The sequence below is a fragment of the Juglans regia genome, chromosome 13, assembly GCF_001411555.2.
Source record: "Juglans regia cultivar Chandler chromosome 13, Walnut 2.0, whole genome shotgun sequence".
In the NCBI taxonomy this organism is placed as follows: Eukaryota; Viridiplantae; Streptophyta; class Magnoliopsida; order Fagales; family Juglandaceae; genus Juglans; species Juglans regia.
In genome coordinates, this window is record NC_049913.1 from 11,771,408 (window position 1) to 11,794,890 (window position 23,483).

The window sequence follows — 23,483 nt, forward strand, 5'->3', positions numbered from 1 at the left end:
TCTAATAATATTTTATTTTATTTTTAATTTTTATATTAATTTATCTCATCTCATTTACGAAAATAAACGAGGCGAATTCACCCCTAATTGGGTTGATCTTCTATATATAAGATGTTTAATACTTCTGTAGCTATTGTCACTCATGTTCAAAGAATATCCTTCGTCCTCTTTTATTTCTTTTTTTTTTTTTTTTTTTTTTTTAATACTGTTTTGGAAACATTTTAATTTTGATCACCGCTATGATATATAATAAGAAATCTCACACTTAGTGAAGAGCAGGAACCAGCATGACATGACCCAAGACCGCCCAATTATGGATCTTTCTCTGAAACTTTTATAGATGTACTCTTCTGTGTAGATGAATATGGTAAAATTTCTCATGTGGTCATTTGATGGGTCATTGGCACATTGCGTTCTTTTCTAATGATATAACCGGAGTTGGTACTCATAGATTAATGAGCTTATTTTCCAAACTGATATATGAACTTTAAGTGCAGTCATGAGTGCCTTATCTGGATGTTACGAGAAAACCCTCTTTAGTCAGCTGTACTGCGAATATTGTTTAGTGGTCGTCAAGTTATATGACATTAGAACTCATATATTTCTTTTGCAAATTCATGCAGTTACTTGGGTTGAAAACAAAAAATTATGTTTGGATCAATAGGACAACACTAGACAGAAGAAGTCTGATACTAGCCTGGTCATGATGACATCAAGAGAGTTCAATGATCTTATAAGCATGTTCACATGCCATCTTAAATGCTATTGACCTGAGCTAGTACAGCTACAGACTCAACTCTCATGGAGAACGAACAATATTTAGAGACATACAAACACGCCTTGGTTTGGTTGGGACCCTATGTTCAGAGATCATCAGAGTTGTAGACGTTGGAAGCAAGTCCGTTTCCGGGGTTTATATTCTTTTTATTGCTTACTATTTGATTGCAGTTACTAATTACAGTTGTTGGGGGGTCAGTTTAGTTGGGCTGTTTCCGATAAAAAGTCAGGGCTTTCAAAGTTTTTGACCCACAGCCTTTCAGTTCTTCACAGCACACATGCAGATAGTACATTCCTGTTGCACTGTGACAAAATTTAAATGAAACGTCTGCCATTGGGTTTTCCAGGTAGTGAAAACTAAAGATTTTTTTTTTTAAAATTTTAAAAAGGACAACTTTTTATTTTTATATTCAACATGAATACCCTTTTTAGTTTTTATTTATATTTTTCTATATTTAGATAAGAGGCAATGAAATGCAGTCTCTAGAACGCACCTTACATGGAAACATGGCCATTCCTTTTAACTGGTTTTATTGAGGTTCTCTTTAGAATCTGCAGACGACTCAGAACTTACATTCTAATGTTTTAAATCATCAAGACATCATTATTTTAGAGCGGTAAGATCTGGGGACTGGCCTCATGCAGGAAGGTTTAAAACTCGAGCCAATTCATGAATAACAAGATAACAAAATCAAATTCCAGAATTTACTTTTCCAGCTGTATCATAAATACAAACTATATATACTGAAGGTTAATCCAAATAAAGTACTTAAGATCCGATCCGGAGATCAGGAAGAAAGTTTTTGTTTACTTGGTGTTATATATTGTCTTAAGCGACGAACTACACACGAAAGAGGAAAATGAAAACTAGTAGTTGTGAAGGCCTAGAAAGAAACTTCAAAGCTAGTTCTGTAAAAGGGTACGCGAATCAAGTAAAATTATTTTGCCGAAATGTTTGGTTTCGGCCGGGGGTCAACTTCAGGTAGTTAACTGACCAAGTTAAACCGAGTCTCATGTAGTTAAAAAAAGGGACTGATGTAGATGGCGACTGTAGCTTATTTACTAGTGTTGACATGGGTTGTGTTGTGTCAAAGTCTCATTTCCTTCTGCTTTTGAAAAGAAAGGTGTCTAGCCCTGCACGAGCCCAAGCTGGCACACATCACATTATGAGTCTTTCTTGTCAATTTACAAGGGAACACCCTAAGAACCTTCAACCATGAATAGAGCGAGAGAGTGTGTTTGGGTTGTCTCTCACTTTCACACGTGTTAATAATTTATAATCGTCTCATCTCTTCTTAATTTATTGTCCAAATATTACCTTACTCATCATTTTTATATGCTACAACACAATACTTATTTTTATCTAGTTTAATTCTTTTAAATTAATCGAATTATTTTATTTTTTAACTATATATTATATATTTAATAATTAAAAAAAATTAAAAAATTATATATAGTGAATGATATGATTACGATATTAGAATTTTTCATATAATAATAGGAACTGGTCAAGTTAAAAATAAGACGGTGGTGGGACCGGATGCTTAACTACTTTCAAGCTGCATACACATTCTCTTTCTTCTCTATCTAATAGTCCGAGCCTGTGAGAGAGGAAGGAAGCCAAGTGGGTCTCTATACTTAACAATTCGCTGTGGCTCCTGTAGTTTCAAGGTCTCTCTTCTCACACTGCACTGCGGAAGTCCTTTCTCCTTCCCCTTTTCGTTTTCTCTGTCAAACTTTACTTCTCACTGTTGGTCCAACATGCCATTTTTTCATATTCTTCTGTGGCCATAAAGATTAGTTGCTAACAGTTCTTTGTCATCAACGTTTGTGAGATAGGATATGAGGGCATGACTAACGAGAATGCTATGTATGCACCTGTAAACCAAAGTAACCTCAGCTGCTATTCATTAAGTTCTCCTTCCTCTATGTCTTCTTCGTTAGGGATGGTTGCAGAAATGGGTTCTCTCTCCCTCACTCGCCACTATGGAGTAGCGTCAGCAGTTTCTTCTTCGCAAGAAAGCAATCTCTCCAAGAATTCTGAGTTAGAAAATAGGAGAACTTGTTGGGGTTTTCCATTCAGGGGGAACTCCATTGCAAGAAGCTTTGAAGAGCACAACAACAGCAATGCTGGAGAGAGTAAGGACTCTGACAGCAGAGATGGTTTTGGGAAAAATAATGAAATCATGGATCAGAATGTCGACCTAAATGATAAGAACTCGAATGAGAATGTGATGAGTGGGAAGGAAACAGATACAGGGCAGTCGAAACTTTGTGCTAGGGGGCATTGGAGGCCTGCAGAGGATACCAAGCTCAAGGAACTTGTGGCTCTTTATGGCCCTCAGAACTGGAACCTCATAGCTGAGAAGTTAGAAGGAAGATCGGGTAAGGAAGTGAGGGAAAGATAACCTGTTTTCATTTTCACTCATTTCCTCTTCAATGTAATATCGTTCTTTGGGTAAACTATTAAAATACCTTATTATCATTCTTTTCTTTAGATATAAGTACTGTTCCTCATTCCTAATTTTCGTGGCTTTTCTGGGTTAAAAGGTAAGAGTTGCAGACTGCGATGGTTTAACCAGTTGGACCCAAGGATCAACAGAAGAGCTTTCAGTGAAGAAGAAGAAGAAAGGCTTATGCAAGCGCATAGAATTTATGGAAATAAATGGGCCATGATAGCTAGACTTTTCCCTGGAAGAACTGATAATGCAGTGAAGAACCATTGGCATGTTATAATGGCTAGGAAGTACAGAGAACAATCCAGTGCTTACCGGAGGAGGAAGCTGGGTCAATCTGTTTACAGAAGGATGGAGGAAAATCCTAGCTTTGTCTGCGGAGATGCAGCCACAAGAACAGAAGCACTACCATACTGTCTCAATTTCCCCGGTGGAGGACTCAGTAATGTTACTCCTTTCCCATTTGGGACATTTGATGGTGCCAGTAATGGGGTTGATTTCGGCTTAAATGGTTCCCCCTCCATGACCAGTGGAGAAGCAATTTCAAGCAGCATGCTTCCCTATAGTGGTTTCTGTGCACAACAGACGTCTTTTGATTTCTTCCCTGGTGTGTGTCCCTTTCCTCTAAACCTCTTCCGCAGTTTGTGCTGCACTCATTGGTGTCATTTGTTTTTAATATTTCACCTATTTTTCTTGTTCTGTTATTTGATCTACTCCTCGCACACTTTGCAGCTGAACAAAGTCGCTTATCTTAAGAGTTCGTTTATTTATATTCTGCGTTTATGCATTTACTGATGCAACTCTTCTTGTTACCCTTGTTACCTCTATTAAAATAACATAACCCCCCCTCCCGGGGAAACACCTTCCTTCCCTCTCTCTCTCTCTCTCTCTCTCTCTCTCTGACTTTTTTAGCTAATTAGTAGTTCTCTTTGTTGTTGTGACTAATTGTGTTCTTCAGGTCCCAAGAACAATGACACTAGAGGCAGCTTAAGCCAGGGCAGGTCTTGGGATAGACCAAGTGATGGAGCTCACGTGTCTGGATTCTATCCCCACCACCCTCCGTTTTTTATGGCAATGCAACAGTCAAACAACCACAACCCTTACAGTTTCTTAGAACCGTCAACACCAGCACCTCAAGTTTCAGCCAGTGATCCTTCTTCATCATCAGCTACAGAAAGCAGAGTTGCTAACCATTTTGAGACCATTCCACCACCATTTATTGACTTTCTTGGAGTAGGAGCCACATGAAAGTAGAAACGATAAAAAAAAAAGTTGAAAACGTTTTCACAGAATTATCGAAAGAGTGCCTCAATGTGGATGTGATCCAAGATAAATGAAGAAGCCATTAGAGGTAAACAGACAGGATTGTTGTTCCAGTTGGGTGACAGTACAAATCTGCATCAGTTTGTTGAAGTCTTGTCCCACCATATATCTTTTTCTTGTAACCCCCCTTGCCTTATGATACTCTTCTTTCCAAGGTGAAGGAGCAAGTTAAATGTTTGTTTGTCATAAAGTCCATGTCACCTTTCTCTCATCTATTTCTTTCTTAAATTTCTGCCATCGATCACTTCTGATAATGAAAGAGCCATGCCCAAGAACAGAAGACGATTAACGAAAATAGACACCATTTGGACAGAAAACTTATAATCCCCGTTGAACATCTCCTCTCGAATAATTAATTATAAATAAAATATTGTTGACAGAAAGGCCCCATTAAGCTAAGAACACAGCTGTCATTCCTTCTAAAAAGGAAATGATCGAGGAAAGGACACCAGGATCAAACAGACGCCTGGAACTGTTCATAATTTTCATTTCAGTTTTAATTTTCTTATTTGTTTTTTACCAAGATTTTGGCTTGACATGAATTAAACTTTATATATTAGCAGCCGCTGAAAACTTCATCATTAACTCAAGTGTTTTAAAGAAACGATGTTGTTTGGCTTGTCTCGACAAAGTGCAAGACAAGGTTGAGAAAATGAGTGCATGGGTGAAGGTATAATTGCCAGGGATGATGAGGCTAACAAAGACAAAAAACAAGGGATTGGAACTATTCAGGACATCCTTTTCTCATGGGCCTGCAAAAGCTCAGGCACAAATTCTGCAACTGAATACCACCTCTTCCTGTACGTTCATGATAGACACTGTTCAACACCCTTTCCTCCTCATCAGCAGAATCTCCTGAGACTTCATGCCACCCACATGGGGGGGGCAGCTTGTTTCAAACTGTGTTACATAGTAAGGTTGATCCAAAAATTCCCTAGAATATTGATTATTTGCTGATTCAATAAGCATGACTATCTGGTGACATTATCCACACACCCAACTTGTTTTCAAAAGCCAAGAAGACAACCTCATTAATGTGATGCAAATATTAAGCCACTGATCATTGCCATTATTAATGGTAATTGTTACGGACTCGATATTTAATTTGGAAAAATTGACCAGTTGTATATGGTTTTTTCTCAAATTATACGATTACTCTGTTCTATTGTGTTTTTCTTAAAGAAAATGTTTCACTGTATTGCAGTTTTACATGCAGATCACGCTTTTCCTACGAAGCCCAAAACATACATGCAACAATACAATCTCTTTAAGGTCGATGGATATGTATTCAGAAATCATATTTGTATCATTTAGGCACGTGTGTAAGTTTAGCATATTACTTTTGAAAAAAATAATAAATTTAAGATATATATAAAAAAATTATTTTTTAATGGACGACGAAATAAGCGAGATTTGTATATCTTAAAATTTTCACGGTTATGATTTAGTGGGTGATGACCAGAAAGAACAGGAAAAAAAAAAAAAAAGAGAAAAAAATAGCCTTAATTATTTTGTGAATTTCTACTCATCACTTGGCTCTCATGGAAGAAACAATTATAGGAGTTTATCTCTGTGTCTAAACAATCCATGAGTTTTCTGTCAATCGTCCATTTATTTTAGGATAATGTTAGGGGGACCGAGAATGGTGTCCTTGTACACTTATGCATTTTTAATTTTTCTTTCAACTATTTTTTAAATATATTTAAACATTTAAAAAATAAATTCAATAATAATTACTTTCTTAATCATTAAATAAAAATATAAAAAAGTAAAAATCACAATCGGTCAATTTTATCTGTCTAAAGTAGCATTTTCCCTTTTTTAAGTCAACAGTAGATGAAAAAAATATCTTTTATTTCTCTGTTTCGTGTAAATTCTTGTAAAAGCCCGTCTCCGATCATTTTTCCTTTTTTTCTTTTTTGTTCTCACCAGACTCCTAGTGTCAATTTTATTATTTGAAATGTCATGTAAAGTGCATACTTGCCATTTGAGATGGTATATTATTGAAAGAAAAGTGTTAATCTACAAAGAGATTATAAAATCAAACTGACAAACTAATGTAAATATAATATTTCAAATCTATTTTGTGATAAAAGTAATTTTACTATCTAATATATTATATTAAATTAATCATTTTATGAATTTATTTTTGTAAATCTGTTTATAGATGAAGTATTTTTCTATTAAAAAAGAATGATGATACTTTGGCATCAACTGGTGCTCAAAATTGAAAATAGAGGAATTGATACTAAAAGTTCTTTAATTCTCCACCAAAAATAAAATATTAGTATTGCTTAATGATGGTATCATGGTATACGGGGACCAAGAAGAGAGCAGGCCATGCAGCAATCCAATAACGGATTAAAGAAAGGAAGAACCCCATTACAATTAAATGTCGAATAATGCTAGATATAATTATACGTAGTATAAATATCGTGTATTCATTTTGAAAAAGAGCTAGATCTACTATTAAAAAAATTAATTTTTTTTTGTGAATTCTATATTTAATTACTTTTTTCAAAAAGAGTTTCGTGCACTCTATGACTACAATATCATTTCTCTTAAATGTAAATCCCAAAAGATTCCTATCGCTTTTCTCTCAAGAAAATGTTAGATACAATCATAAACGTGCAAGTGCCGTGCATTTTCTTAAAAAATGGATAAATATGGAACCCACATTAATTTTTTTTTAATATTGGATCCTATTTTTTTCAAGTAGACTGCGCGGCACTTGCACACTGTATGATTGTATCTAGCATTACTAACACATATTTTGTGCATGCATGCATGTTGGTATATATTATATAAACTAGGTCGGAACGACGTGCAAAACACATTTGCCTAGCTTGATAAAATAATTATTTTAAAAAATAGGATATATTTCACAAAAAAGTTGATTTCAATCAATAATTTAAGGCATATGAGAAAAAAATATGAAATTTAGCAAATATTTAAGGGTAATGATAGTTAAGTAGAGGATAATAATTACATGCTTGCATAAATTAAAAGATAAAAACATTAGTTCAAAATATAATATAGTCCAACACATATTTATAACATCGATAGTTTTAGCAAAGTTGCATGCGATAAGTTTAATATAAGCCCAACAAAAATATTAGTTCAAAATATAACATAGTCCAACACATATTTATAGCATCGATAGTTTTAGCAACAAACCCAACAAAAACATCAGTTCAAAATATGAGTCATTTCATGTTTTTACTATGATCCATCATTTTGTGTCATCTTGTACTGCATCAATAGAGATGACATTAAAATTCTTGTGCTGCTGTTGATCGAGTCGATTGGGGTCTACTAAAAGTTCAATCATCCACTCTTTCTGTGAAATTTGTGCTACAAGATTTTCTATATATGACAAATGTTCATGCAAAGGAAATTTTTAATAGCCTTGCATGATTAATAAAAATTTAAAGAACATATATGCTGGAAATTGATGTCTTGCAAATTAACACAAATCTTTGAATGCAATGTTCTTAATTAAATTACTATGCAAGTTATAAATAAAAATAAAATTGACATAACAGACAAGTATACAAAAATCATTTTAAATTATTTTTGTTATAATTTACTTTTAATAGTTTTTTTAATATAAACCTCAATGACTTATAGATAATGTAGTAAATATGTCAAAAATTCTAAGATTGATTTTTTTTTACTAATAACAATAAAGACAATGGAAAATAAGAAAACATATATATCGCTGTTATCATTCATAAGCTCAACTGCCGAACAACCGGATGCTTCATTTACAACTCCACCAAACATAACAACAGATACTCTTCATGTACCATCGTCGAGTTCAACATATACTCTACAACTATAAATTTGATGGAAATATCATTTTAAGTTAGAATCAATAAAAGCTATACATTAAATCTATCACATAAATTATCAAACAAAACAAAAAATTTGAAAGATACACGGTTGAGAAATGTTTTGGTGTTTGAATGGTAACAAAGGAAGCTATCATTGTAATTATACACAATTCCTTTATTACAGCCAATACATTACATGTAAAAAAATATCTGGCACAAGTCAACCACAATAATCTTCGCCTTTATCTAAAATTGTTTTCTACATTACATTATAAATAATTTTTTAGATGAATTGATTGTATAGATATTTGAGTTTGTTACGAGGAATAAGATTTTACTGCCATGGGTTGCAAACTTATGATCAACTCAACAACATTACAATTCTTGATTATTTCTCGAATACCAACAGAAGACAGAGATGTAGACGGGTATGTCAAGCATTTTACAATAATACTTTCAAGTAATAATTGATTAATCACCGCCCTTAAAATTCATAAAAACAAATGCAACATAAGAAATAAAAATATACAGATTTCAATATTCAAGTGGCATGAAACAAATAATGACTTATTTGTGACGATTACCACTCTTGCAATGAAGTTGCCTCAGGAAGAACATGATTGATCATAAAAATACTTTTCAGACGTGATGAAAGAGATAATCCTTCATTGGAAATAAATATCATGATTAATGCAAACATATGCAATATAAAAGAAAATATAAGATTGTTAATTATTAAAAATATCATTATAAGAACCAACTCTTATCCTTGTTTCAAGTATAATTGGCTTTTTCCCAATTATTTTCGAGATTGTTTTGCATTTATCTTGTACAAATTGACCCCACATAGTTAAACATATGAGGTTTAAGTTACAAAATTGGAATAAAAAAAGAATTAACAGAATATGCAAGAAATAAAGACTGAAACATAATTCTAAAAGAGTGAACTACCCAAAAATATTTTTACTTTTGTTCAATGTCATATATTTCCAAAATAGTTGTTGGTCCATGCACTGAAGTTATCTCTCTATATGGCTTGATATGGATTGCAACAACTAAAACATATGATAAATAAGATTTAAATTTTTAATATATTGATAATTAAAGATTATAAACTAAAGAGTGAATTACCTATTTCTATAATGAGTCTTTGTAAGCGTCTAATTCATTGAACGGAATGATTTGATACTTCGGTGGCTCAAATTGTTCTTCGTCCTTTGGAACTTCTTCAATTATCATTTTATAATTTAAGATCTATTGATATTCATGTGTTTCAATTCTATACTTTGGATTTAGTGACCTCACATATGCATTACTGATGTAATATGAGCAGAAAATATGTAAAGTATCATTTCGTGAGTCAATATCTTTATCAAACATTATCGCTTACACTCGGTTTCCTTGTATAGTATAAGAAATTTAAACGAATAATTTATAAAAAAAAAATTGTAATGAATAATTGAGTATAATAATTTTGTTTGATTTTAAATTGTTTTTGGATTTTAAAAATATAAGATTTTTTAAATATGTTACAAGAAGATAACTAAATGAACGGAACATCATTAACATTTATATAATATGAAAAGATTTTAAAAATCAAACATCAAAAGACCCAATAAATCAATAGTAAAAAAATAAAAAAACAAAGCTTAATAGATAGGATGCAAAAATAACAAAATTCTTTACCAGTTTTTAGTAAACAAAAAAAAAAAAAAAAAAAGAAGATAGAAATAAATACTATACCTCTAGATCAATCAATGTTAGGCTTTGGTACTTCACTAGTGAGTGTTGGCCTGTTCCTTTGGGTGACTTGTTTGCCACGATCATTTTGATTTTCTAATTATTTGTACTTGGAGTGATATCTTTGATTGATGTATAAACCGTCCGCATCTTTAAAGTTGTTCATATACAAAGATATTGAATGTGTAAGTATAGTAAACCTAATACTAAATTAAAAAAAAAAATTGCAAAGAGAATTAAAGATCACAATAAATTAAAAAACACAATACTAAACATATAGAAAAGATAATTATATTAAATGCGTAATTTTGTTTAAGTAGTTAAATTTAAATTATACAATTGAATTATTACCCATATAACATTAATCTGAACATGCTAATCTCAATAATTTCGTATACACAATATTTTTTGTACAGTTCTTTCCTGATCGATCAGTCGACATTGACCGTATTAAAACCCTTACTGTAAATGCAGTCTTAGCTTGATAAAGCCACATATAATTGACCATGTGATAAAACAGTTTGAGGTAAATATATCCTAACAAACTCCAATGTTTGCCCTTCTAACTTATTTATAGTCATTGCAATGCTTAATCTGATAGGGAACTGGGTTCGTTTGAATGAGAAACCACTATTTTCATTAACATTTGGTAAGAATGAGATTCTTGGAATAAAGACACTTTTTCCGCTATGATGCTCAACTGCGATTTATGCATCAATAAGATTTCGATCGCTATAATATCGCCTAAACTCACCAAAAAACTTATGAATTAGTAATGCATTTATATAATCAACATAATTGTTCTTTGGTGTTAATATGACCCGATTCATCATAACTGAAATATTTATTGAATATTCATGAATATCATGAAAAATAACATCTATTAAATGAGCCAAATAAATATAGTTATCTTCATAGGGAACAAGCATACCATCAGGAATTTTTATAGTTTCATCAACTGTGATTGGTGGCATTTGATTACCTAATTTTAACACATATTCTTAAAAAAAATGGATCCAATCTTGCTCACATATTTTTAGTCAAACGAAACTTGATCAATGTAGGCCACAAATAGAAGGAAACCAAACTGGCGTCAACCTGTTCTTGTCTTGTTCCTTTATGAACCACAGGTAAAATCTGGCGAAAATCTCCACAAAAAATGATAACTTTTCTACCGAATGTTAACTATGAATCATTAATGTCTCGTAACATTTTATCTAATACTTCGATGTGTTGTTTTCTTGACATATGGGTCTCATCCCATATAATTAACATTGTTACACGTAGTAGCTTTGTAATGACACTTTGTTTATTGACACAACACATGTTATGTTTGTTAGTATCTAGTGGAATCTTAAAGCGCGAGTGTGCTGTTCGACCTCCACGAAGGATAGATGCAGTAAAACCAGATGAAGAAGTTGCAAGTACCACTAATTTTCTTGATTTTACAGCGGCGAGAAGTGTATTGTACATGAATGTCTTCCCTGTCCCACCAAGGCCATCAACAAAGAATGTAGCAGTTCTGTTTGAAGAAACATGCCCAAAATTGAATTATAAAAATGTCGTCGCTCACTATTAAGGGCTTATGATACAACAATATCTTCTTCTAGAGTTTCAACAGCCAATTCATCATCGACTTATGTAGATTCGAATTGGTCTTCATTAAAACAAATGTCATTATTAAGAAGATGAAACGAATTAATCTATTTTCCATTGATTCAAGTGTAAAAGAGATTGAGCGCAAAACTTGCATTCTTACATTTAACATAGAATCTTCTGCTGACCTAAAATCAACTGACATATCTTGCTCAAAATGTTCCCAAAACTCTCTTGGATTGGTTGGATTACAATAAACCAATATAGTTGCAAATAACCGTCTCAAACTGGACGGCATTTGATATAGAGATGCTTCATATAAATAGTCTTCTAAGCTACTGTCTCTCGGTAGCAAACCATGCATAGTTGCTGCCTCACAATATGTTGGAGCCAAAACACCATCAACTGTCTTATGTTTGTATTGTTGGCTCCAAACATAGAATTCTGGAAATTCTTTGTACAACAATGTCTTGATATTCTCATCCACTTGGTTTAATACAAAGAATTCTGTTATCATCGATTTTGCATACTGATCAAAGTTGAGAACATTGATTAAGTCTCAATTTGCTTGAAAAGTTACTTGATGGTGATCCTTTAAGTTGTAAATGTAAGCTATACACTGTTGGGTACATTTCATTAACAATGAAGCCATATATTCTCCACATAGTTTCAGGTGGAGCAATCCATCGGCCCGATTAGATTAAGTCTTAATTTGCTCGAAAAGTTCTTTTTCTCCCCCTGCACCGCATACGCCTTTTCCATTTCACTCCCTTCTTCAACTCTCTCGGATCCAGCCTTGCTCCCTTTCCTCTCTTTCACGAGTTGCTAGTGACGTCGTGCGTCGCCTCTAGCCACCAACTTAGCCACCCATAGCAGCAGCGCCGCCAGGCGCAACCCCCCAAACCATCGAAGCCATGAGACCCAGCCATAACGCCTATCTCTCTCTTTGTTTCTCTCATCTCGGTCACAACCAAGGCAATTTCCAGCGCCACCACCAGGCGGCCGCCTCGTGCCGATAAGCTTCTTTCTCAGTATTTTCTTTAGTTCAACTCGGTTCAAATTTTTCCTATTTTGTATATATATTCTTTAAATCTACAATTTTTACCCCTTATCTATGAAGAAAAAAACATTATTTTTTGTTCTTCGCAAACATTTTTACTGAACACATTTTTGTTAAAAAAATGTTACTATAAAGCGTATTTTTTTTCTAGATTTATAGAAATTTCTACCAAGTTCGTTGATCATCCACTCTAAAATATTTCAAATCTCCTTTTACTAAGCACATATTGACCATTTTTTTATCTTAAGGAAACCTATTCTTTAGTTCAGTTTCCTAGGAATTTTTTTAGAAGTGAGTTGCATATATTGAGTTTTATTTCGATTTATAAACATGATTTCGTTTAGATTTTTGTATATACTATACAATTGGTTTGATTTTATAAATGCCTTCTGTATTTCATGCATTCTCCAGGATATTTTCAAAACAGATCTGAGAAATGTTGGTGTCGAAATAGCACAGATTGACCATTTTTTTTATTTTAAAGAAACCTATTTTTTCGTTCGGTGTCTAAGGGATTTTTTTAGAAGTGGGTTTTATATTTTGAGTTTTATTTTGATTTATAAACATGATTTTGTCTAGATCTTTGTATATATTGCACAGTTGGTTTGATTTTGTAAATGCCTTCTATATTTCATGTATTCCCTTGGATTTTTTCAGAACAGATCTGAGAAATGCTTGTGCATAATTATTCACTGTTTGGTTTGATTTTCTAAATTTGGTATACGTGTTTCCTTTTTATATATCTAATTTTTGTGTTTTCCTTTTTATATATTTAATTTTGGTTTGGTTTAAATCCCTTCTTTGCTTTTTCTAGATATCTTATTGATTGTTTGGTCTGTTTTTTTTTTTCTTATATCTAATTTATATGATTCTGTTTCTGAGTGTTTTTTTAGGTGCGTCTGGGTTGCCTATATGGAAGTTTATTTTAAGTGCAAAAATGATTTCCTTCAATCTGTGCCCTTTTTTTTTTTTTCTTTTAATGAGTTTCCTACATTTTATTTTATTTTTAGCTTTTTTAGATAAAACAGGATTTCTGTTTTATTTAATAAAAACAAGAATTTTAAAAAATTCAGTTTTTACAATTTCTGTTAGATCTTTTTGTATATTGTATATTGTATTGGGTTTGAACTAAAACAGTTATCTGTTAAGTATACTCCAATGTTTCTTTTTTTGAATTCCTGTAGTAATTTTTGTTTGATTTCTCACCAATATATTATCTATTGTAAATAAGGTTATTACATATCCTCTTTTGTAGATAGGACTTTCAGATGCATTTTCCTTATCTCTACTTGTCTGCCAATTTTTTATTTTTATTTTTAAATACATTCACAATTTCTGTTAGGTTATGTATACTGTATATTGTGTTTGATTGTTTGAACAAAGTAGTGTCCTTAAACACAAGACCAATGAAGCCAAAAACAATGTATCAAACAGAAAAATAATAAATGAAAAACAGAAAAAATAAATACAACATATACTTTTTAGATGTCTTTTCTTTGTCTTTACATATCGCAAACTTCTTTTAAAGAACATGATTTTCATTTAAATTTTTGCATATATTGTATATTCTGTTTGAACACAGTAATATTCCTAAACATAATATCACCAAGCCAGAAGCATAAAAAAATAAATGAAAAACAGAAAAAATAAATACAACATTTGATTTTTAGACGCCTTTTCTTTTAAATACTTACAGAACACGATTTTCATTTAGATCTTTGCATATATTATATATTCTATTTGTACACAGTAGTATTCTTAACCATAGCATCAACCAAGCCAGAAAAATAGTATAAAATAGAATAACAATAAATAAATAAAAATTTGAGAAAAGAAATTATTTAACAAATGATGTGAAAAAATAAATCGGTTTTCTAGATAAAATAGGATTTATGTTTTATTTAATAAAAACAGGAATTTTAAAAAATTATGTTTTCACAATTTATGTTAGATATTTCTATATATTGTATATTGTGTTGTATTTGAACTAAACCAAATATCTAGAGGTGATAAACGGTCTGGTCGGACCGGACGAACCGAGACTTAGACCAGTCTAGTCCGGTCCACATTTTAGAGGACCGAAAAACATTCGGTCCGGTCCACGATCTAGGGTTTTTTTAGACCGGACCGGACCGAATGAAAAATAAAAAAATAAAAAATATTTTATATATAATAATTGTACAATTAACAATATAAATTTTTAAATATATTATTAATACTTGTTAATATTCTATAAATTAACAATATTTTATATATATCTTCATCTAACATATCACTATTAATAATATAAAATTTTAAATATGCTATTAATACTTGTTAATATTCTATGAATTAATAAATATATAATATCAATTAGTTAATTATATAGTAATTATATAAATTAATAATATAATTTTCAGCCAATTTATTATCATTAACCATATAAAATATTTTTTTATTGAGTTTGTTATATAATCCACATTAATAAGTCACTTAATTTAATTTAGTATTTTAAATAATTTTTTTATTAATAATTTTTTTAAAAAAAAAAAGCCGGACCGACTGGACCGGATCGAGAGCTATCAATCCGGTCCGATCCGAAAAATGGATGGTCCGAAAGTATTCGGTCCATCGCCGGACCGGACCGGACCGTTTGCAGCCCTACAAATATCTTTGAAGTGTGCTCCAATATTTCTTTTCTTGAATTTCTGTAGTAATTTTTTTATTATTATTTCTCACCAATATATTATAATTGTAAATAACGTTATTACATATCCTCTTTTGTAGATAGGGCTTTTAGATGCATTTTCCTTATCTCTACTTAGAGCATCCCCATTGGATTTCATAAATTCACTTTTTCCCTATAATTTGAGGAAAATTTTAGGGAATACTCTCAAAACCTCACTCCATCCGGATCCCTATTTTAGAGAAAAGATTTAGGGAATGAATAGTTGTTCCCTAGATTTGGGGAACCACTATTTATTCCCTAAATCACTTTTATCAATATTTTATTCATTTCAATTAAATTAATTCTTCTTCCAATCATCAACATTTTCTTTTAACTCATATTTATTGTAGTTTCAAATAATAGTTTTAAATATAATTTAAATAACTACAAAAATATAAAAAAATAATAATTTTAAAAATATTAAAAATAATTTAAATTTTTATTTAAAATATTCACTAGAGTAATAATTCAAAACATAAAAAAAATATTGAGTAGCTAAATTTGTAAATGAAAGTGAGAGAAAAAAATAATAAAGAAAGAATAGAGAAATATTATTTTAATAGAATAGGGAATGGATAGGGAATGTGATGTAGAAAGTTTTTGAAAGATGAGAAATTTAGGAAATGTACTTTTTAGCTAAATTATAGATAATTTTATAGGGAATCCAATGTGAATGCTCTTATGTACCAATTGTTTTTTAAATATATTCACAATTTCTGTTAGGTTATGTATACTGTATATTGTGTTTGGTTGTTTGAAACACAATAGTGTCTTCAAATACAAGACCAATGAAGCCAGAAACACAGTATCTAATTGAAAAATGATAAATAAAAAATAGAACAAATAAATACAACATATGGTTTTTAGATGCCTTTTCTTTGTCTCTACCTATCTGGCAAACTTCTTTTAAATACTTACAGAACACGATTTCCACTTAGATCTTCAAATATATTATATATTCTGTTTGAATATAATAGTGTCCTTAAACATAGTATCAACCAAGCCAGAAACAGAAAAATAATAAATGAAAAATAGAAAAAATAAATACAACATGTGGTTTTTAGATGCATTTTCTTTGTCTCTACCTATCTGGTGAACTTCTTTTAAATACTTACAGAACACGATTTCCATTTAGATCTTCGCATATATTGTATATTCTGTTTGAACACAGTAGTGATCTTAAATACAGTATCAACCAGGCTAGAAAAATAGTATAAAATAGAGTACAAAAAATAAAAAAATTGAAAAAATAAATTATATGACAAACGACGTGACAAAATAAATAACACCATATACTTATAAGGATAAGAACAAAAAATGTCTAGCTCTAAAAGCCCTCAACCAACAAGACTTGAAAAATAAATACTAAAAATAACCCACAGAAAATACTAAGCACTATAGTAACCAACGAAAAATAAAAATAAAAAAAAGGAAGTTAGAAAATACTATACTAAATAGCTGTAAGAAAATACTATACTAAACAACCATTCACTCACAATGACCAAACACCAAAAAGTTCTAGCTTTGGAAATCTCCAGCTAAGAACACCTTAGAAGAACTAGGAAATAACTTGAAAATAAATCACTAATAAAAACTTGCAGTAGACATTAAAAACTAGTAAAGGAAAAAAATGAAAGATAAGAGAAGAGATGAGAAGTAAAACCATTGAATAATAATAAAAAAATGAAGTCAAAAAAATACTATACTAAACAACCATACACTCACGATGATCAAAATCAGAAAGTTCCAGCTTTGGAAATAACTAACTAAGAACACTTTAGAAGAACTGTGAAAGAAGCGGAAAAGAAATCATCAGTAAAAACAAGTAAAAGAAAAAAATAGAAGAGAAGAGAAGAGATGAGAAGTAAAAAATACAAGAAGGTTTTCTAGAAAACCACCTGTAATGAGAAACAATATCCAGAAGCAAACAAAAAACACAAGATGAAAACACTAAATATTTCGGAACTCTGCTAAAGATGAACACAACACATTATCTTTTAAAGTGCAATATCCCTTCTCCTCCCAAGCGTCCTATCACCCATCAAACCACTGCAAAACCAATCAAACCAGACATAGGAAAATAAAAACTTCCAAACCAAATATGAAAAAAAATTTGCAAAATCATGCATGCATTTGTTTTGTTTTTGTTTTTGTTCAGTAACAGGTACAATTTTTTATCAACATGTATGATGTCTTTTGTTTCTTTCATGCAGTAATCAGTACAATTCTTTTTACCCACTTAGATGTATTCTTCTTAAAAATCATTCTGACATGTATTTTATTTTATTTTATAGGAAAGTACAATTTAGAGTATTAGATAAATAAAGTGTTGGTAGAAGACTAACACAATAACATGACCATGAATGGGCATAAGACAAGCATGGATTTGATTTTATTTGTTTCAGTAATGATGTAGATTTTTTATACCCACTGATTAAGAATATTTTTTTAATGGTTCTTGTGATTTTTTATTTGTTTTTTAGATTTTGATTGATTTTTTTACAATATTTTTTTAATGTTTTTTGTGTTTTTTTTTATTGGATTTTTAGATCTAGATTTTAAAATATTTGTGATTTTTTTTCCTTCTTTAGTGGTGAGCTCGGTTTTTTTTTTTTTTTTTTTTTTTTTTAAAGATGTAAACCGGCAAAATTACCTATACGCATGCACTAATGCAACCGGCAGAAGAGAAGAAGAAGTAAATAAAAAAAAAATTGTACTGACACAAGCATACAGAGATGACTGACACAAGTAATTTCCTTCCCCTACTGACACAAGCATACAGAGATCACTGAAACAAGCAATTTCCTTCCCCATAATTAAAATGATGCATTGACACTTACCAGAGAAAAAGAAGTAAATAAAAAAAATTTACACTGACACAAGCATTTAGGTATATAAAATCACTGACACAATCCATCCCCTTTCCCATAATTAAAATAATACACTGACACATTTATGTCATTATATAAATTAAAAGAAATACTAAATTAAAAGGCATTTGTATCCTTATATAAACGGACACAAAAGAATAAAAAAGAAGTAAATATACTACACACGGATGACACACGGAAAAATAAGAAAGTTACTGTTCATGCGAGATATACTCTTATATAATAGATATAGATATATAATACATAGGGATATATATATATATATATATATATATGGAGTAATGTTAGTTTATAATCTTATAATGTATAAGTCTAGTGTACTTTTTTTAAAAAAATGAAATATATTATTAAAAAATTATTTTGTTTATGGGATATCCATGGCCAACCTTGGCTATCCCAATTGGTTGGTGTGGCGACCCATAAGGACTTTTTTTTTTTTTTTCAATTCAGAATTTTATTATATATTATATGTTTTTAATTTTATTTCCTTTTCATATTGTTTAAAGAATTGTTAATAACACACTCACTATCTCATTTCAAAAAAATAAAAAATAAATAAATAACACACACTATCCGTCAACCATTTCTGTTATCTGCTGGAGTATAGGGCAAGTACTAGATCCGATTATCAAACATCTACAAGGATGGTCAGTCTTTCAACTTAGGTGTTCGAATATCTAAAATTTTCAGTTTTTCATTTTATTTTATTTCATCTAATTATTATAATTTTTTTAAATTTTTAAATAAAATACTATAAACAATTCTTTTTCAAATTTTAAAATAAAAATAATATTAAGGAATAATATTATAACAATATTTTATTTAATTTTTAATTTATTTCAATTAACTATCGTTAGGTGACCTGAAATATTCAAATTTATTTAGCAAACCAAAGCACACTTTAAAAATGTATATGGACACATTCACAAGAGCGAAATAAACATACATCTTTTTTTTTTTTTTTTTAATGTACAAATATTATTTTTAATTCGTTAAATACTGTAAGTAGTGACAAAAATTTAAAAATATTTAAGTGTAGGATGAACACAATTTTGGGTACCAAACACCACATATATTTTCTTATTTCACTCCATCTCAATCTTAAATATAGAAACATTAAGTTCTCGTTCGTTTGGTTGGTAAATTCATTTGAGTTCAATTCAATTCAGTTTAATTTTAAGTTAAGTTTAACATCCAAACCTCCAATTCTTAAATTAGTAAATTACTAAACTCATCTCAACTCAAAATCTATTTACACATGTAACCCACAACTTTTTTTAATTCAACACTTCTTTACACATGTGATCAACAAATTTTTTCAACTTCTCATAAATACATCAAAATTCATCTTAACATCCAAATACATTTAGGCTGCAGTTGGATGTTGAGTTGAGATTAGCTCTTTATAAATAATAGTGAGCTGAATAGTGGAGGGAGTTATGTAGGGCTTATCTAAACTGAATTTAAAGTGTGTTTGGATATTAAGATGAATTTAGTATTTTTATGAAAAGTTGAAAAAGGTTGTGGGTCTCACGTAAAAAAATGTGTTAAGTTGAAAAAAGTTGTGGGTACCACGTGTAAAGAGGTTTTCAATTTAGAGAACTTTAGTAATTTGAGAGTTGAGTGTTTAGATGTTAGATTCAGTTTAAAATTAGACTGAGCTCAGTTGAGTTTTGCAACTAAACGCAGCCTTAAACTCATCTTAGGTGGATCCCACAAAACTTACTCTATCATCTTAATTCATTACTATTTATAAAAAATTTCACTAAACTCAACGTTCAAACGTAATCAAAATTTCATAAAATATAATATTTTTTTTTGGAACCAATATAAATAAAGAAAAATTCAGTAGCCCATGGTGGCTTCTTTGACCAGTACTATTGACAACAAGATTTTGCCGAAGATAATTAAGATTTTTTGGCTGATTGGAATCATTGGATAGCACGATGTGGGTCATCCGGTGACATCCAAAGTGTCTGGTCGCCAAGAGGTGACACCACTGGCGGCCCAATCTTGGCCACTCGTGGTGGCGGCTATCACTACTGTTGCTTCGACTTTCTGTGTATTTTTCCTATATATATGTGTATTTTATTTTATTTATAAAATAATCTAGGTATTCAAAAAAACCCGAATCCGCATTCGGGTACAAATATGAATCTGCATATCTGCATTCAGGTGAAGATGCAGATGTAGGTATCTAAAATCGGGTGTGCATCTATACACGAGCATGTATCGGCCACCCGAGTATCTTAATTTTAAAACTTAAAAAAAAAAATTGTTAATCAAACTTAAAACAGATATTAAAATAAAAACAAAATTGAAGAAAGAAACCATGTGACCCTCCTTGGTCGACGGTGGCCACTCCCAAGGATTTTTTTTTTTTTTTAATTCAAGTTTTTATTATGAAAATTTATACTTATCATCTCCTACACCACGCATCAATATATAATTTATCATTTTATACTTCTATTTAAACACACATATATTGATAAGTAAATATGTATGTTTACATAAAAAGATAAAAATAATAAATCATATGTTAGTGTATAGTGTGTGGATAATAAGTTGTATTTCTCTTTTATTATATATTATATATTTTAGTTTTATTTATTTATTTTTTAAATCGAATGGTTAAAGGAAAAAACTCAGAACTGGTTGGATGCCCTTCCCCACTTTTCACCAGCGAATAGAATCTCACCATATAGAAGATTTATGTATCTTGTAGTGTGGATTAGTTTATTATATCAAATCTCCTCTTTGTCTCTGCCCTCTCTGCACCCTCTCCTTTCTCCTCTCCCCTGTTCTTTCTCGTCTCCCATCTTTCCCTTTGTCTTTGACCCCACCCGCGCCATCCCCCTTCTCCTTTCTCCTTTCTTTCCTCCCTCTTCTTTCCCCTATTTCCATTTGATAAAACTATATTTGTGCCGTTTTAAGCTAAAATATGCACAAAAAAATCTAGGTTGTTACTAATTTAATTTATAGTTATTGTTTCACTTTAACTTGCTATGGCTATTAATGTGTAATTCGGTTGTACTCATATGCATGTAAATGCTTTTTGAGGAGTGCTTTTACCTCAAAGAAATGTCAGGAATGAAGATGCAGGTCCATTTTTAAATCATGCCCAAGTTTCTGAATATACTTTTGAATTTAGGTTAAGCATTGTGATGTCTAAGGTTATTATTATTGATATTTTGCAAGTTTAGTCATGTTTAGAAAAGGATAACCTTGTTCTATATCTCTCTCAGCATTCAGATAATGTATGGGTGGGGTTCACATCCACAAGCTTTTAGATATCCCACAAAGGCATACACACAACCTTTTAGGCTATTTCTTTTGCTGCAATGGCAAAATTTTTTGTTAAAAATTTGTGGGGTTCAAATCTGAGTAACTCAACAGTGGAGGCTACAATGTCTCTCTTGATCACCTTGAGGGCTTTGATGATTTGATTATGGTTGAGGGGAGCAACAATGAGAGGAGAGGGAGGGAGACATAGGGGTTCTAAGGAGATTGTTCTTCATAGGAGAGAGAAAGCATATTTTAGAGTAGGGGTGATAAACGGTCGGTCCGGACCAAACTGATCGACAGTTTCGGTTCGAATCGAACCAGATCGAGACTGAGACCGGTCAACAAGGTCCAGGGTTTTTCCAGACCGGACTGGACCAAATGAAAACTAATTTTTTTAAATATATATTATTTATATAATAATTGTACAATTAACAATATAAAATTTTAAATATGCTATTAATACTTGTTAATATTCTATAAATTAACAATATTTTATATATATCTTCATCTAACCTATCACTATTAACAATATAAAATTTTAAATATATTATTAACACTTGTTAATATTCTATGAATTAACTAATATATAATATCAATTAGTTAATTATATAATAATTGTATAAATTAATAATGTAACTTTCACATAATTTATTATCATTGACCATATAAAATATTTTTTTTGTTGAGCTTGTTACATAATCCACATTAATAAGTCACTTAGTTTAATTTAGTATTTTAAATATTTTTTTTATTAATTGATTTAAAAAAAAAAGCTGGATTGAATGGATTGACTGGACTGGACCGATAGCTACAGGTTCGGTTTGGAAAAATGATGGACTGAAAATATTTGATGAACTGGACCGACTGATTTGCAGCCCTATTTTAGAGAGAGATGGGAGGGGGCGAGTTGATGGGGGTGGGGGTGAGGAATAGAGAGAGGGAGAGGGAAAGTGATTCTATATTTTTCACACAATCAGTTGCATCGAACGTATTCTCCATTTTACTAAACTTTATACGTGGCACCTCCTTATTTGCTGGTGTAAAAGGAAGAATTACAGCCAACCGGCTGGTATCGTTTCCCATGGTTAAATTACACTTGCTATCCATTAACCATTTTCATTATCTGCACTAGTATAGGCCGGCGGGTACTAGATTCGATTATCAACCATGTAGATAAAACTTAGGTGTTCAAATACCTATGGTTTGGGCTTGTGATAGATACTATCAAATGAAGAATAAGAGAAGAAATCTTGAAAGTTAATGGAAGGGTAATCAGTCACTAAAGAAAATAAGCCCGTACGTCGGAAGGTCCAAGCTGCTTGAGGCCTCACAAACAAGCCCGATCATCCAGCAGACACGTAAAGGAGAATACCTTTTTAGGAAGGTTATCTTATCGGCTTGTTTGATATAGTAAATGATCAACTCGGCAGTTAGTTTGTTCATTCTACTTATCACCGAATTCATGTACTTGTAAATACCACCTAAAGGTAACGTATAATATTAATTCATATACATGTTTTTTATTTTCAATTGTGATTAAATACAAAATATAAGTCCTTATTTATAAGGAAATTACATAAAAATAAAATAAGATAAATATCTTTATCATTATAAAAATCAAATCACTTGATTTGATGACTTGAAAATCAAATCAAAATAATAATAAAATCAAATTCTTAATTTGATATTATATATAGCATAACCGGGTCACAGCCTTACTTAAAGTGGCCAAGGAGACATTGGCCAAATCTCTTAGATTTGAAAACTTATATGAAAATCAAATCAAATTCTTGGTTTGGTATTATCTACAAC

At 31.0% G+C, this 23,483-nt stretch overlaps 1 protein-coding gene across 1 annotated transcript; it reads left to right on the forward strand.

The window, feature by feature from the left end:
• The first annotated feature begins 2,398 nt into the window (after positions 1-2,398).
• Positions 2,399-4,746, forward strand: LOC109009907 (myb-related protein Hv33-like). The gene is made up of 3 exons (XM_018990576.2): positions 2,399-3,162; positions 3,328-3,840; positions 4,192-4,746. Exons 1-3 carry the CDS (start codon positions 2,628-2,630, stop codon positions 4,479-4,481), a joined length of 1,338 nt encoding a protein of 445 aa, XP_018846121.1. The 5' UTR covers positions 2,399-2,627; the 3' UTR covers positions 4,482-4,746.
• The last annotated feature ends 18,737 nt before the right edge of the window (positions 4,747-23,483 follow it).